The 14,203-nt window shown below is 39.8% G+C and overlaps 1 protein-coding gene across 1 annotated transcript in view; it reads right to left on the minus strand.

Annotated features, from left to right (window-relative positions):
- Nucleotides 1–12,018: 12,018 nt before the first annotated feature.
- Nucleotides 12,019–14,203, minus strand: part of LOC120537749 (mucin-16-like) — a 36,729-nt gene continuing 34,544 nt past the window's right edge. The window contains exon 56 of the mRNA XM_039766919.1: nt 12,019–12,882. Coding sequence (XP_039622853.1) covers nt 12,796–12,882 — 87 coding nt within the window. The 3' untranslated portion in view covers nt 12,019–12,795. The remainder of the gene's footprint in view (nt 12,883–14,203) is intronic.

The raw sequence follows: 14,203 nt of genomic DNA on the forward strand, positions 1-14,203 counted from the left end.
ACTGACTCACTGACTCACTCACTGACTCATCACTAATTCTCCAACTTCCCGTGTGGGTGGAAGGCTGAAATTTGGCAGGTTCATTCCTTACAGCTTCCTTACAAAAGTTGGGCAGGTTTTATATCGAAATTCTACGCGTAATGGTCATAACTGGAAGCAGTTTTTCTCCATTTACTGTAATGGAGATGAGCTTCAACGCCGTGGGGGAGTTTCGTGTGACATCATCACGCCTCCCACGTAATCACGCAGCACATAGAAAATCAGGAAGACCTCAAAAAAGCGCTGAAGAAAACATATAATTGAGAAGGCAGCGAAACAATAAGAAGCGGCGAGTGACATATACAACCATATTGATGAGTTCTGCTACTTGAAACAAAGCACGATGTAAACCTACACTTTAAATTAAGTTCATAGACAGGCTGCGCTGGCGTTTGTAATTTAGTGCCTGCCCATATAAGGCCGTCCGTCAGCGGCAATCCAATAGCAAACTCCACTAAATATTCACGGGTTAAGGACTGTGCTTATGCAGAGGAAGATGAGATGGTCAGCGTGGTGTTTGGCACAAACTCAGCGAAACTGCGAGAGAAAGTTTTAAGTGCCAGGACTAAGGTAACATTAAATACAGCCATGGACATAGCACGAGATGGCACCAGCACAGCTGGGAACCTTCGATGCATGTACACGAGTGGCTCACGTGAACTGGCGCGTGCACAGATAAAAGCAACAGTTCCAAAGAGCTGAACAAAACCGAATTACACAATTGAAAAGGCAGCAAAAATATGAAGCGTCTGATAAGCATATTCATAAATGCAGCTACTGTGGAAACAAAGCACACGGTGGAAAAAGTCAATGTCCGCTAAAGGAAGACAGTGTAAAAAACCCGTGCATGCAGTGTGTCAGGTCTCAGATAAAGAAGAAGACGAGCTGTTTATTGATGCAGTAAGAAACGAATCGATGAATGAAACCTGTCATCTTTACAGCGATTGACAAACACGGAATGTAACTTGAACACAACACATCCTACAAATACGAACCTGATTGAAAGAAATAATGATAATCAAATCCTTGATGACAGCAACACTCAGTAACACTCACAAAACAAATACTGTATATTGAAAGTCATGTTACGTTATTTTTAAAATGTTCCCTTTTCTTTTCTACCTTTTTAACACACTACTTCTCCGCTGCGATCGCGGGTATATATATTTGTATATATATATATCCCGCTCTACATACTCGAATAATGGATACTTTATTCGCCATCAATGATTGTTTTGGTAAAGCCATACTCAGTGTATTCATTAGATGAGCGGTAAAAAGTAAGAGCGAGGGAGGATGACTCATTGAGGCATGCAGGCTGTAGTCTTGCGTCAACTCTATCTGAATTGCGCGATCACATTTGAAAAATATATCTTTTCAAGTTCTATTTAGTCCATATGTGTCAAACTCAAGGGCGCGGGCCACATCCGCCCGGCGTAATTATATCCGGCCCGAGATCATTTTATATACTGTATTATTGTTATTAATGCCGGGTATATGAAGCGCTGGTAACACAATAAACTACAGATCCCATAATGCAGCGCTTCAGCTGCCTTGCCGAACACTTACCACGTTAATCAAGTCTACCTTTTGATGCTGCAAGTTATTGCGAAGCTAGACTTATTGCGCACTGAGTTTGCACGGCGCTTTGGTGACTTTGAAGAACAAAAAAAGTCCGTCTACATGCGGCTCAAACCTTGTGCATGTTTGGTAGCACATATCTGTGTGAGAAGCTCTTCTCAGTGATAAAGACTAACAAAACAGCACACAGGAGTCGCCTCACTGATGAGCACCTGCAATCCATCCTGAGAATCTCCACAACACAGAACCTCACACCAAACAGAAACGAACTTGTGGCCAAAAAAGATGCCAGGCGTCCAGCTCTAAAATGACATATGAGCAAAGACAACTGAATGATTTGATTTGTTATTGCACGTAAGAGCGGGAGTCAACCGTTTTAACAAACAGCGTATTGCACTGATACGAAATAGCTGTGTGTGTATATATGTAGATATGTATGTATATGTATATATATGCTTATATATGTGTGTGTATATATGTGTGTGTATATATGTAGATATATATATGTATGTATATATGTGTATATGTATAGATATGTATATATATATATGTTTATGTGTGTGTGTAAATATATATATATATATATATATATATATATATATATATATATATATATATATATATATATGACAACAACACTTACAACAGTGACAAAACAATTACATTGACAATCAGGTTACGTTATTTTCAAAATGTTTCCTTTTCTTTTCATTGCTTCTTTAACACACTACTTCTCTGCTGCGAAGCTGGTATTTTATATACTATATAAAAGAAAAAGGCAACTTTCCTTTCTTTACACCTTTTTTCCTTTTATCCCAAACCAAAGCCTTTCTCTCTTAACACTGCAGAGGACACAAAACTAATTTTCTTTAAATGCCGGTAAGGCACATTACCAGAGGCACAAATTTGAACGTTCACATAGAAAATGTAATTTCTATACCACAGCCGTCGTGTAGCGCCTTTCAAAAGGGATCTACTACCGAGAGATGATCCATATACATTTTAGCTGCTGTTAGTTACTTACCTGTTGTGTTACACAGTCTTTAAAATGTAGTTTACCTGCAACCACTCCAGTAGTGCTCAATGTACCTCCATCCATCCATTTTCTAACCCGCTGAATCCGAATACAGGGTCACGGGGGTCTGCTGGAGCCAATCCCAGCCAACACAGGGCACAAGGCAGGAACCAATCCTGGGCAGGGTGCCAACCCACTGCAGCTCAATGTACCTGTACTTCTTAAAACGTTAATGTTTTACTGTTTAATAAGTTATAGACTATATTTTATTATTTTTCCCTTGCACTCAGTGACCAAAGCTATACACACACATATAGACACATACAAACATACACACAAGTATATGTATGTGTATATATATGTATGTATGTATGTGTATATATATATATACACACACACACACACATACATACATACACACATATATATAATTTGTGTGTGTGTATGTATGTGTGTGTATATATGATGTAGATAGGTATGTATATATATATATGTGTGTGTGTGTATGTATGTATGTATGTTTGTATGTATGTGTGTGTGTCTGTGTGTGTGTGTGTGTGTGTGTGTGTGTGTGTGTATGTGTGTGTGTGTATATGACAGCAGCAATCCAAGCTGTGAGAAAACACTAAAAAGGAGGTGTGTCAGATGTCATGGTACATTTTCTGATGCAGCTAGACGAAAATAACTTTGTGATGCTGCCACCACATCCAGATATATATATATATATATAAATAGATAGATATGACAACAACACTCATATCAATGACAAAACAATTACATTAACAATCATGTTACGTTATTTTTAAAATTTTTCCTTTTCTTTTTTGTACCTTCTTTAACACACTACTTCTCCGCTCTGGCTGGTATTCTGCTAGTATATATATATATATATATATATACTCACCTAAAGGATTATTAGGAACACCATACTAATACGGTGTTTGACCCCCTTTCGCCTTCAGAACTGCCTTAATTCTATGTGGCATTGATTCAACAAGGTGCTGAAAGCATTCTTTAGAAATGTTGGCCCATATGGATAGGATAGCATCTTGCAGTTGATGCAGATTTGTGGGATGCACATCCAGGGCACGAAGCTCCCGTTCCACCACATCCCAAAGAGATCTGGTGACTGTGGGGGCCATTTTAGTACAGTGAACTCATTGTCATGTTCAAGAAACCAATTTGAAAGGATTCGAGCTTTGTGACATGGTGCATTATCCTGCTGGAAGTAGCCATCAGAGGATGGGTACATGGTGGTCATGAAGGGATGGACCTAATCCTTTAGGTGAGTGTATATACTGTATATATATATAGTGGGGGGAACAGCCTGGACACAGACAGTTAGACATGATGTTATATCACCACACGCGTTTATTTACAAGTCCTATTTACAATTATGACACACACAACCCAGTGCCGCAGCACCAATCACCCTCAACAATGCCTTTTTCTCTTCTCAGGTCCGCCTCCACTCCTCTCCTCTGTCCTCTTCCACCCGACTCCAGCCATTGAATGGAGGGAGGTGGCCCCTTTTATAGTTCCCTGGATGTGCTCCAGGTGCCTCCCGGCAATCTTCCACCGGCACTCCCCCTAGTGGTGGAAGTACCTGCTTTACACCCAGAAGCATTCCAGGGGCCTCATGTATAACGCCGTGCGTAGAAATCGCACTATAACATGGCGTAAGCAGAAAAGCCGAATTGTGCTTATGCACAGAAAAATCCAGATGCAGGAATCTGTGCGTACTCCAACTTCCACGTTCTTCCGCTATATAAATCCTGATCAGCGTGAAAAGTAACGCTCGTGCACGCGCTTTATGTAATGCCCCAACTCCTCCCAGAATTACGCCTCTTTGAATATGCAAATCAATATAAATCACCCTTAAGCTCAGCCTTCTGTGAAAAGACATCGGGAAAAACACAGTGGAAAATATAACAATTTCAGTGAATACCAAGTGGAGGCAAAGGAAAAATATACTATTTGTTTAATTAAACCGTGGTATAATCAACAAAAGGAAGTTGATCGAGTGACATAGCGTGTTGGAGAAACTTGAAAGCTCAGATATCAGTCGTCGTGAAAATGTGAGTCGTAGCCTACCGTCTGAGTGTCATATGAAAGCTTTTTAGGGTAAAGAGAAACAAAAGGCACACAGTGGGGAAAAAAAGCACGAAATGTCAACTTCAATCTCGAAATTTCCACTTTAATCATGTAGTTTATTTTGTCATTAAAGTAGAACATCATAAACGTCATCTTAAAATCATTTAATTAACCAGTTTCTCAAATCATATCGTAATTAAAGTAGCACGTTAAATGCTTTGTTTTGTATTTGATCTTCTATTTGCTTCTTAAATCGGCTCTCTTCCTCCAACTGGACACAGAATCCATTACATTTGTGATATTACAGCTCTCTGAATAACTAAAATACTGAGATGTATACGTGATATAATTTTCATGATGATAAGGGATAAAGCACGTTATTAAACATGGGTTTTACAGCGCAGCGATTGTGCAGGACCATCGATGAAATGATTTATTGCAGCAGTACTCAGGAGCGGCTCTAGGCTTGTGGTGGCCCTGGGCAGAAAAAAAATCGGTGGCTCCTTCGCCCGCCAATGTCAGTGAGGTAGCTTATGCACGGCGGATGGCCACGTCCATTGCGGACACTGCATAAGCCGCCTCGTGCTCATGTCACAAGCATTTAACTTTTGTCGAAATTTGCTGCTGCGTTTTTAGCTGTGTTGTTATTTTCTCTTTCTGTTTTATATTCAATATATATTGGCGTGGCCGCCCATGCAGTTCTTGCTTTTCTTTCTCCAAGTAACCGATTGCCACACAATCAGCTCTGTAATAGATGTTAAGCCATCTTAAAAATGATATCATCATCATATGTAAATACACACTTTATAAAGTGGCTCCGGTTGTGCAATATTATAACTGTAGTGCAAGTTTACAGTGGGGTGATTGTACTTATAACTACAAACAGTTCTACAAGGAGCAATGATTGAGTGCGTTTATAGTTCTTGGGATGAAACTGTTTTTGAACCGCGAGGTCTGTACAGGAAAGGCTTTAAAACGTTTTGCAGTGGCTGAGGTAGCGTGTGCCTGATGCTGTATACCGATAATTCTCTTTCCGATCAGCTTCTGCTGTGATTCACACTCAGATACAGTCATATAAATACTCCGAGTGCTGCAGTGAGAGTAATATGGAAAAAGATGATCCGCTGTGGCAACTCCTAAAGGGAGCAGTTGAAAGAAGAAGAAGGTGCAGTGAGAGTAACAACGCTAAAGCAGTTATGGTATTTGGAATACTATGGCTATTCCCTGGACCATTATATTGTTATAAGTTAATTACAATCAGATGCATTATACCTATAAACAATATGCTGTTAGTTTCAGTGTATTTATAAAGCCGCGTCAGGAAAATAAGGACCACACAGGAACAGTAGCATTGCTTTGACGCCGGGTGCCGCCAGTCTGCAAAACAGAGCGGAGAACTTGCGTACGACAAGGTATGAGGTACCGTGGAAAAGTGCGTGGCTTTACGCCAAGTGTAGGTTTTATACATCGCGATTTGGACGTGGAAAAGTTCTTACGCAAAAATTTCTGTGCGTACGCACTGTTTATACATGAGGCACCAGGTGTCCCCGATCCCCCTCCCCCACAGCCTCCCTTACTCCACCTCTTCCTCCATTCAGCTTTATTTATAGAACAGTTTTCAACATGTTAGTCTTGTTATATGTTAGAACAAATAAAGTTCTATCTATCTATCTATCTATCTATCTATCTATCTATCTATCTATCTATCTATCTATCTATCTATCTATCTATCTGTTTAGACTTTAAAATAAAATACTTAATTCTGTGTGTCCAGTCCCTCGGGACAATGTGATTGGTCAGTTTGGCTTTGGTTGGTGCGAGTGTACAAGTGTCAGACCCACGAGATCAGAAATGGCATAGGAGGCACACAGAGAGTCACCTCAAGTATAAAAGCAGACAGTATGCAAGAATGACGGCTCGAAAATAATTACAGAGTCTGAGAAGCAGGCTTTATGGGAACACGTTTGTGAATACAGAGGGAAGGCACTGAAAGTACACATAGGGCAAGAGATAGCAAATATTTTAAATTATTTTATTACATGTCTTCAATAGGTATTGTGGCTAGTATATATTTAAATAAATAAATTGAGATGGATGCCATGGATGGACAGTTGCTATTCCCTTTTTTGGTCAGGAGGCCAGTATTATGAAAGGACAGAGGGAAACCGCCTTCCAGGGCCATGTTTATCCCCAGGATGCAGCATCTCCCTAGCATTACTCCAATTTGAACATAATAATAGATAGATAATGAAGGCACTATATAGTAGATAAATAGATAGATAGAAAGAGCACTATATAATAGACAGACAGACAGATAGATATGAAAGACACCATATAACAGATACTGTAGATAGATAGATAGATAGATAGATAGATAGATAGATAGATAGATAGATAGATAGATAGATAGATAGATAGATAGATAGATAGATAGATAGATAGATAGATTGTATAAATTAGCATATGAAGTGGGGCCAAAAAATTCCCAGAAGCGGTCAATAACATGGATGTAGATATAGTTTCTGTTCTGTTCTAAATTTGCCATCTTGTCTTAATTCAAGTCAGTTCTGTTCTGGCTACTAAAATACTTTTTGCAGGCGGGAAAAACAAAATTCGGGTGGCTGGCCCAAAACTTTACGATGTCTTTGTCTTGTTATTTTCACAAGGAAAAGTGCTGGGACGAGTGGATTGCATCAGAAGTGGAGTACTTTTGCAGTGACTAAGAATTCCAGAAATGTTTAGCCAACCCATATATGTTGTACTTTCGCCTATCCATTCATTTTTCCATTTTTCTGGTCTCTTCTGCCTGCCACTCCTAACTAGGAGGCTGGCCTGTCTTCCTGGGGCCTCAGGGAGTTTACAGGTGCCTGATGGTTGTTGACTTTTTCCTCACTTTTTTCTGATGCTCTGCCAGGATGTTTTAACGTATCTTATTTTTTTGGAATCAACGATTGACTTAGTGACTGTGCCTTTCAGTGGGCGTGCTGCTCTTTTACCTAAAAGACAATTGCTGTTTAGACCAAAAGGCTTGTGCAGACATGCTGCTTGTGGCAGCTCAGGTTATTCTTGGTGTTATGATGTCATCTGGCCAATCTAAAAAATCATCAAGAAACCTGCGGGTCATGTCAAGGTGTCAGGCATGAGCAACATGTTCATTTGTCAACGTCACTTGGGTCCTCCTGACGTCCTTGTGATTCAGCTCACCCTACCTACTTTAGTAGTGCCGTTCCCTGGTGACAGGTGTTGCCTGTAAGCAACCTGCTTGTTTTTAAGACTCTTAACGCTGAGACCCAAAATGCGTATCCAATGTGTTTACCCCTGTTCTTTGTGTTAAGTTGCAGGTCTAATCCTCTCTTCCAGAAGGTTTCTCTTCTGTATGTTTTTTTTATTTTTATTTTTGCTTTTTGTTTTGATAAGGATCTCTTTCATGCACCTTTGTCTGTCCTGAATGCTTGTCATTACAGCATATGACTGATCTCTTTTTTCCTTGTAGGACCTGCGTCATTTAGTTTGTGTCATTTGCCCCAGTCTCAGTTCAGCTTGTGTTTTTTAGAGGTCATTCATTGCTAACATTTTATTCCAAAGTGTCACATCTTTTATTTACATTGTATGCAGAAAAAAATGTCATGGGTGTTCCAATAGGTGCGTAATACGTGCTAGCAGTGGAGACCGTTTAAATTCTAATTCAGAGCTACCAGACTACTACAAAAAATCAAACATTAAACTTGAGTGCTGTCTGAGGTGGTCTGTCAGCAGGACTCCTTCAGTATTTTATTACAAATGGAGGAAGCTCCTGATCATTCCTTGAATAAAGTTGTCATACCTGCAGTTCTTGTCATCTTAGGTTGAAAAGGTGGAGGAATAAGCCAGCAGAAAAGAATGAAACATAAGAAATCTGACAAATCTCACAGTCCATCAAGTTTGTTTGATTAGCTAATATCTAAGCTGCCCCAATATCTCATTCAAAGACATCTTAAAGGTCAAGGTTTCTTCTTCAACTCCATGTGTCTGTAGTTTGTTTCATATGCTCACAGCTCCTTGTGTATAGAAGTGTTTCCTGGCTTCAGTTTTAAATTCATTTCCTCTTAATTTGCACTAGGTGTCCTCAAGAATGTGATTCACCCTTAAGCTGAAAGAATGTTGCTGGATCTACTTTATCCAACATCTTTGAGGATTTTGCAGAACTGGATTAGCTCCCAACACGGTCTTCTCTGCTCGAGACAGGTTTAATTCTTTGAGTCAGTCACAGTAGGACATGTCCTTAAGTCCTGAGATACACTTGGCTGTTCTTCTCTCCATGGCTTGAAGTGCTGCTATGTCTTTCTGTTGTATATTGGGGTCCATGATAATTGTGCCATTGTAAATAAATTAGAAAACGGTTTGGCTAGGCTTGAGCTTGTGGGTGTGGCAAGCTGCTGCACGGTATCAAGGAATATGGTGGGGGCAGCAGAGTTGATTGTTTGTAGCAGCTATGCAGTCAAATCATCTGTTCCCCCATGATGCTCAATGTCACGGTAGGTGGAACACCTACACCCACAGACAGAAAAGGGAGCCTAAGTAGAGAGTTGAGAAAAAGAGAAGGAAAGAGAGAGCAAGAGACAAAATGGTGAGGAGTCCATGCAGTATGGAGTGGGGACAAATAGGAGTATGGTCTAGTGGATACATACAGAAATAGGAGTGGCCCCATTGTGCAGTGTCTTCCTTTCAACACAGAAGGACTGGCTGAGAGAGATGTGAGTGGGTTAAAAGCGGTGTCTCGCAGACCCTGAGGGACTGGTGGTGGGAGCTGGAACCCAGGGTTCCTGGCTTACCTGAGATCAATATTTTGTGACTCCCAGCAATATAAACTAGCTCTGTACTTTTGAATTTGATTTTAGGTTAGCATTTTGGCTTTGTAGACTTTCTTTCTGACATCCAGTATTGATCCTTTTTTCTACCTTTTCAGTTGGCACAGAGGTGGAGTAGAGAAGAAAAGACTCTGAGAAAGGATTAGGGAGGCTAATGAAGAAGCAGTTGTGGCAGACCTGCTCAATGGCAGGTCCAGGGTTGCCAGTGAGCTTTTCTTCTTTCAGTTGGATATTTTGTGATCTATCTTAACAGTTTATTTTTTATTAGTTTTATATTCTTCTTCACAATGTCCAGTAGCCAAGGTTCACTCGAATTACATCACCTCACAGGGCCATTTTTCACACACTGGGGACCTGTTTAATCACCAGGCTTTGTCCTTGATGATCCCATTATTTGCTTTGTTTATTTAATTTGTACATATTTTTCTATTCTTATTAAATAGGATTTTACTGTGGGGGTAACTTCAAACCAACCTCCCTCTAGATCAGTTCTGTTAAGATAGATAGATAGATAGATAGATAGATAGATAGATAGATAGATAGATAGATAGATAGATAGATAGATAGATAGATAGATAGACACGTTATAATAGATCCAATGTGCTGACTTTGAATCCTGTGCCCTGTCATCCATTCTCCATGGGAATTGGATTGGATTGAATTGGATTAACCTGGAATGACATTGAATGGAATGCAGCTAACATATTCATTGGACCACTATAAATTATGAATTTACCATTTTTTTCTGTGACTGATGTGCATTGAATAAGAAATCTATTGTACCTTTTGCAAAAATTAAACACATTTGAAGGTGTCCTGTTGCTCCGGTGGTCTCACAGGAGTATGACTGCCCCACAAAATAATAGCGCAGCCCATGTAATTTGGATTTTTGTAAAGTGTAAGTAGTTTTAGCTGACTGACTTGAGAAAGGAGAATGGCAGTATGGTGCCCCCTGCTGGTTAAGGAACACATTCACTATTAGCAAACAAGTCATATTTGTGCTTTAGAGGTTTTAAAGAACTTGATTAGAATTTTTTGAAAGTTGGTGTAGAGATTAAGGTTACTTATAAAAATTAAATATGAAATGTATGACAGTTTGGCATAAACATGGTGATTGTCTGTTACAAGTACTGTACAGCAGCAAATTGCTGTTGCTCAGCCTTTTGTTACTTACATTTATAACCCAAATGTACCATACTCATTTAAAAACACATTTGCCCAGCTAGGCAGACATCCATTTCCTGAGGCCATTTATTCTAAAACAGGGTCACAGAAGGCTGGAGCCTCTGCCAGGAGCATCGGACAAAAGCCTGAGGAGGCCCTAAAATGTAATTTCTGTCTTTTCTGCCTTGAGCATCCACTATATTTAGGTTAAGATTCACTTTTGTTTGCTTTGCTTATGTCTGTCTATTCTAATCCCTTATCACAACTGCTATGGTTATTTCAGTAGGCAATCTTATATACAGTAATACGCTACCGTGGCAGTCTGCTTGTCTGTCCAGGATTTTAAATCACCTGTAGCTCACAAACCGTTTCACCTATTGACCTGAAATTTGGTACACATATACTACATGACCTCTGCTGTCAGCTTCCGGGGTGATGATTTTGATTACTCTTTTTATTTTTATTTTATTTTATTATAAAACCAACTCTGAGTTCAGGGCAGCCATGCGGTGCATACATATGGCTAAATCATTCTTGAGGTAGATTGAACACTTAAGTGCCAGCTTAAGTGAAAAATTAAGAAAAACGTACTAAGTAACTGCAACACAAACACTGACTTAATCAATTTAATTGCTAAAAGATGCTGACGGAAGAAGGGAAGAAGCGGGCCGCTAGGGTGGAGAAAAGAAGAGCTGCTCAGGAAACAGCAAGCGTATCAACCTCTGAGCAAATGAATGCTAAAAATACAGAGAAACAGGATGAAAACTGAAAGTCAAGTGTATTCACTGCACTAATGTGCAGTCCGCCGTTACTGGTATATTATAATTTTCCCCTTTACGTAAAGTGCCTATAAAATGTGTTCACCCCTTGGAAGTCTGAATCACAGTGAACTTAACTGGCTTTTGATAAACATTAAAATACCCTTTAATGTCAGATTGAAAACAGATTTCTTGCAAAGTGTTCTAAGATAATAACAGACACTGAATGTAATAATTGAGTGTGTATTTTTATTCTGCTTAAGCGTCCACCTCACCTTTTGCTGATCTTATTCTCCTGTTTGACACTCTCTTCCTATAGGATCTTAGGCCTTCAGGTCCACTTGGTCATGACTAAATCCACCAAGTCATGTGTATTGAAGCCAAATACAACAGAGAATGCAGAGGTGCTTATACAGTTTTGTTATTTTATACTTAAAACAATACATTAACTAAATAAAGACAAGTGGAGACTAGTAGTTGTTATCTCAGTTTGGCTGCAAAAAAACAGACAGTAGCTACATTTTAAAATGCTTGCATATAATAATTTATTTAAAATCTAACAAGAAAATTTATGGTCCTGCCATTTTTACAATCATACTAACAGAGACGATAAAGATATTGATAAAAAGAAAAAGAAAATATAAATTTGCAAGAATTTCGTAAACTAAAATGTAAAATATTCTTAGGTTAAATACTTTCTTGCAGTATCTCAATAAAACTGTGTGACATGTTATAAAGAATTTTGGAAAAATATGTCATTAACATATTGTAGCAATAAAAATGATATTAAAAGTAAGAGCACATTAAAAAAAGGTTTCAGATTTTTTGTTAAAGCACAATAGTTTCAAATGTTGTTACCTTGGTGTTTCAATTACTTTGGAGTGAAGGCCACTGAAGTTTTATTTTGAAACCTGTTGGTCTGAAGTCTGTGGACATCTCAAATTTACAATCCTTAAATTTTAAGGGACTCAGACTCCACTGCAAAGTCTCATTGACTATGAAATTCCATTGGTTTAGTAGACCACAATTAAAAAGATATAGCTCTTCTTATTTCTAAGAGTTCGTCCTGGTAAATATTGATTTTCATACAATTGATATTTGTTTTAATTAAAAAATAAAACATTCAGATTATCCACAAAATTCAATCTTGAATTATGTAATCAACAAAGAACAGGTTTATGAGACAATCATTTGTTGCCCTTGGAAGCTGGAAAGTAAACACATTTAGACAGGACAGCTAAAAACAGACTGAAATCTGGTCCAGCCTGATGAGTCCACATTCTCGGAGGTACATAACTCATTTCAGATGAGAATAATACTGGCCATAGGGGAGATTCATTACATTATATGAGTCCATGAGCTTCTGACGTCTCAGCAGTGAGGCCTGTGGAAAGGTAAAAGAGAGAAAGTGTCCTGTCACTCCAAAGTGCCATCATCTATGACTCTGGGGATGATCAGACATGTCAGGCTGTTAACAGGCCATTCAGAACTTGGTTGTACTATATATACTAGAACTTCTTTCTTAATAGAGAGCCTTTCATAACACTCTCATAATAGTTGTAGACCTATTTAATCCTATTCACAGGCACATGGGCCATTCTATCCCAGAACCCATGTTCACGTCCTGTCAGTTTAGAAAATCAGTTAAGTTTTTCATACACATCCACACATATAAGGACCAGGCTTTGGAGCTGAACCCAGGATACTGGATTTGTGAGGCAGCCATGTTAGCCATCCATGTTAGCCACAGTTCTGCCCCTGTATAACTGAAATCAGCTTAGTTTAAGGTAAACTTAGATAGTGTCACACATGTGCGATTAGGAGGAAGCTGAGTGGACCAAGTGAAGGTAATTACCCGCCAGGCCAGGTGGTGGCAGGGTGCGCTAAACCGACTCCTGTTGTCTCTACAGGCCAAATACGGGAAAACCTATCTGATTCAACATCGGCAATTTCGGTTACAGTTCTGGCGCCAAGACTGACGTCACTTCTGGTTTGGGCTTTTTAAGCCCCCGTCTTTTCACAAATCAGATCTGTTCAGTTTGGAACTCAACCAGTACAGTTCAGTGCTGTATTCAATACCCTTTTGCAATCAGGGATAATACAGTATATGTGTGTTGAGACTGATTCTTTTGACAATAGATATTGTAAGAATAGTGCTATATTGTGCCCGACCTGACACAGATTGACACGAGAGGCACATCTAAAATAAAGTAAACTTTTATTTTTCTTCAGCTGGAGGGTATGTCTTCCCCGTGAAGCCCCCAGCCCCAACACAGTCCCAAGTATAAGCATTAAACACCAAATAAATCACACTCTTTTTTTCTGGCACCACCATTCCTCCCAGGCAACCTTATCCTCCTCCACCCGACTCTGGCCCTGAGTGATGGTCACTGTCTCCTTTTATTGGGTACCCGGAAGTGCTCCTGGTGGTTGATTGCCAACATCCAGCTACACTTCCGGTTGTGGTGAAACCAGTGCCCAAAAAGGGCCAGCCGCTCCTGCTGCAGCACTCCCTGGTGGCGCCTGCGGAACCCAACAGAGCTGTGGAGAACTCCATCCCCCATGGAGCCCTGTGGGAGGCTGAGGCACCGCTCCAACCTAGGGGCCATACAATGTCCAGGGGGAGGTATTGCACTGTCCAGGGCTGCTCCCCCGAATATATAGTGAAGGGGTGGCCCGGCTGGGTCCCACCACAATATAAACCC

Source organism: Polypterus senegalus, chromosome 10, assembly GCF_016835505.1.
Source record: "Polypterus senegalus isolate Bchr_013 chromosome 10, ASM1683550v1, whole genome shotgun sequence".
NCBI classification, from domain to species: Eukaryota; Metazoa; Chordata; class Cladistia; order Polypteriformes; family Polypteridae; genus Polypterus; species Polypterus senegalus.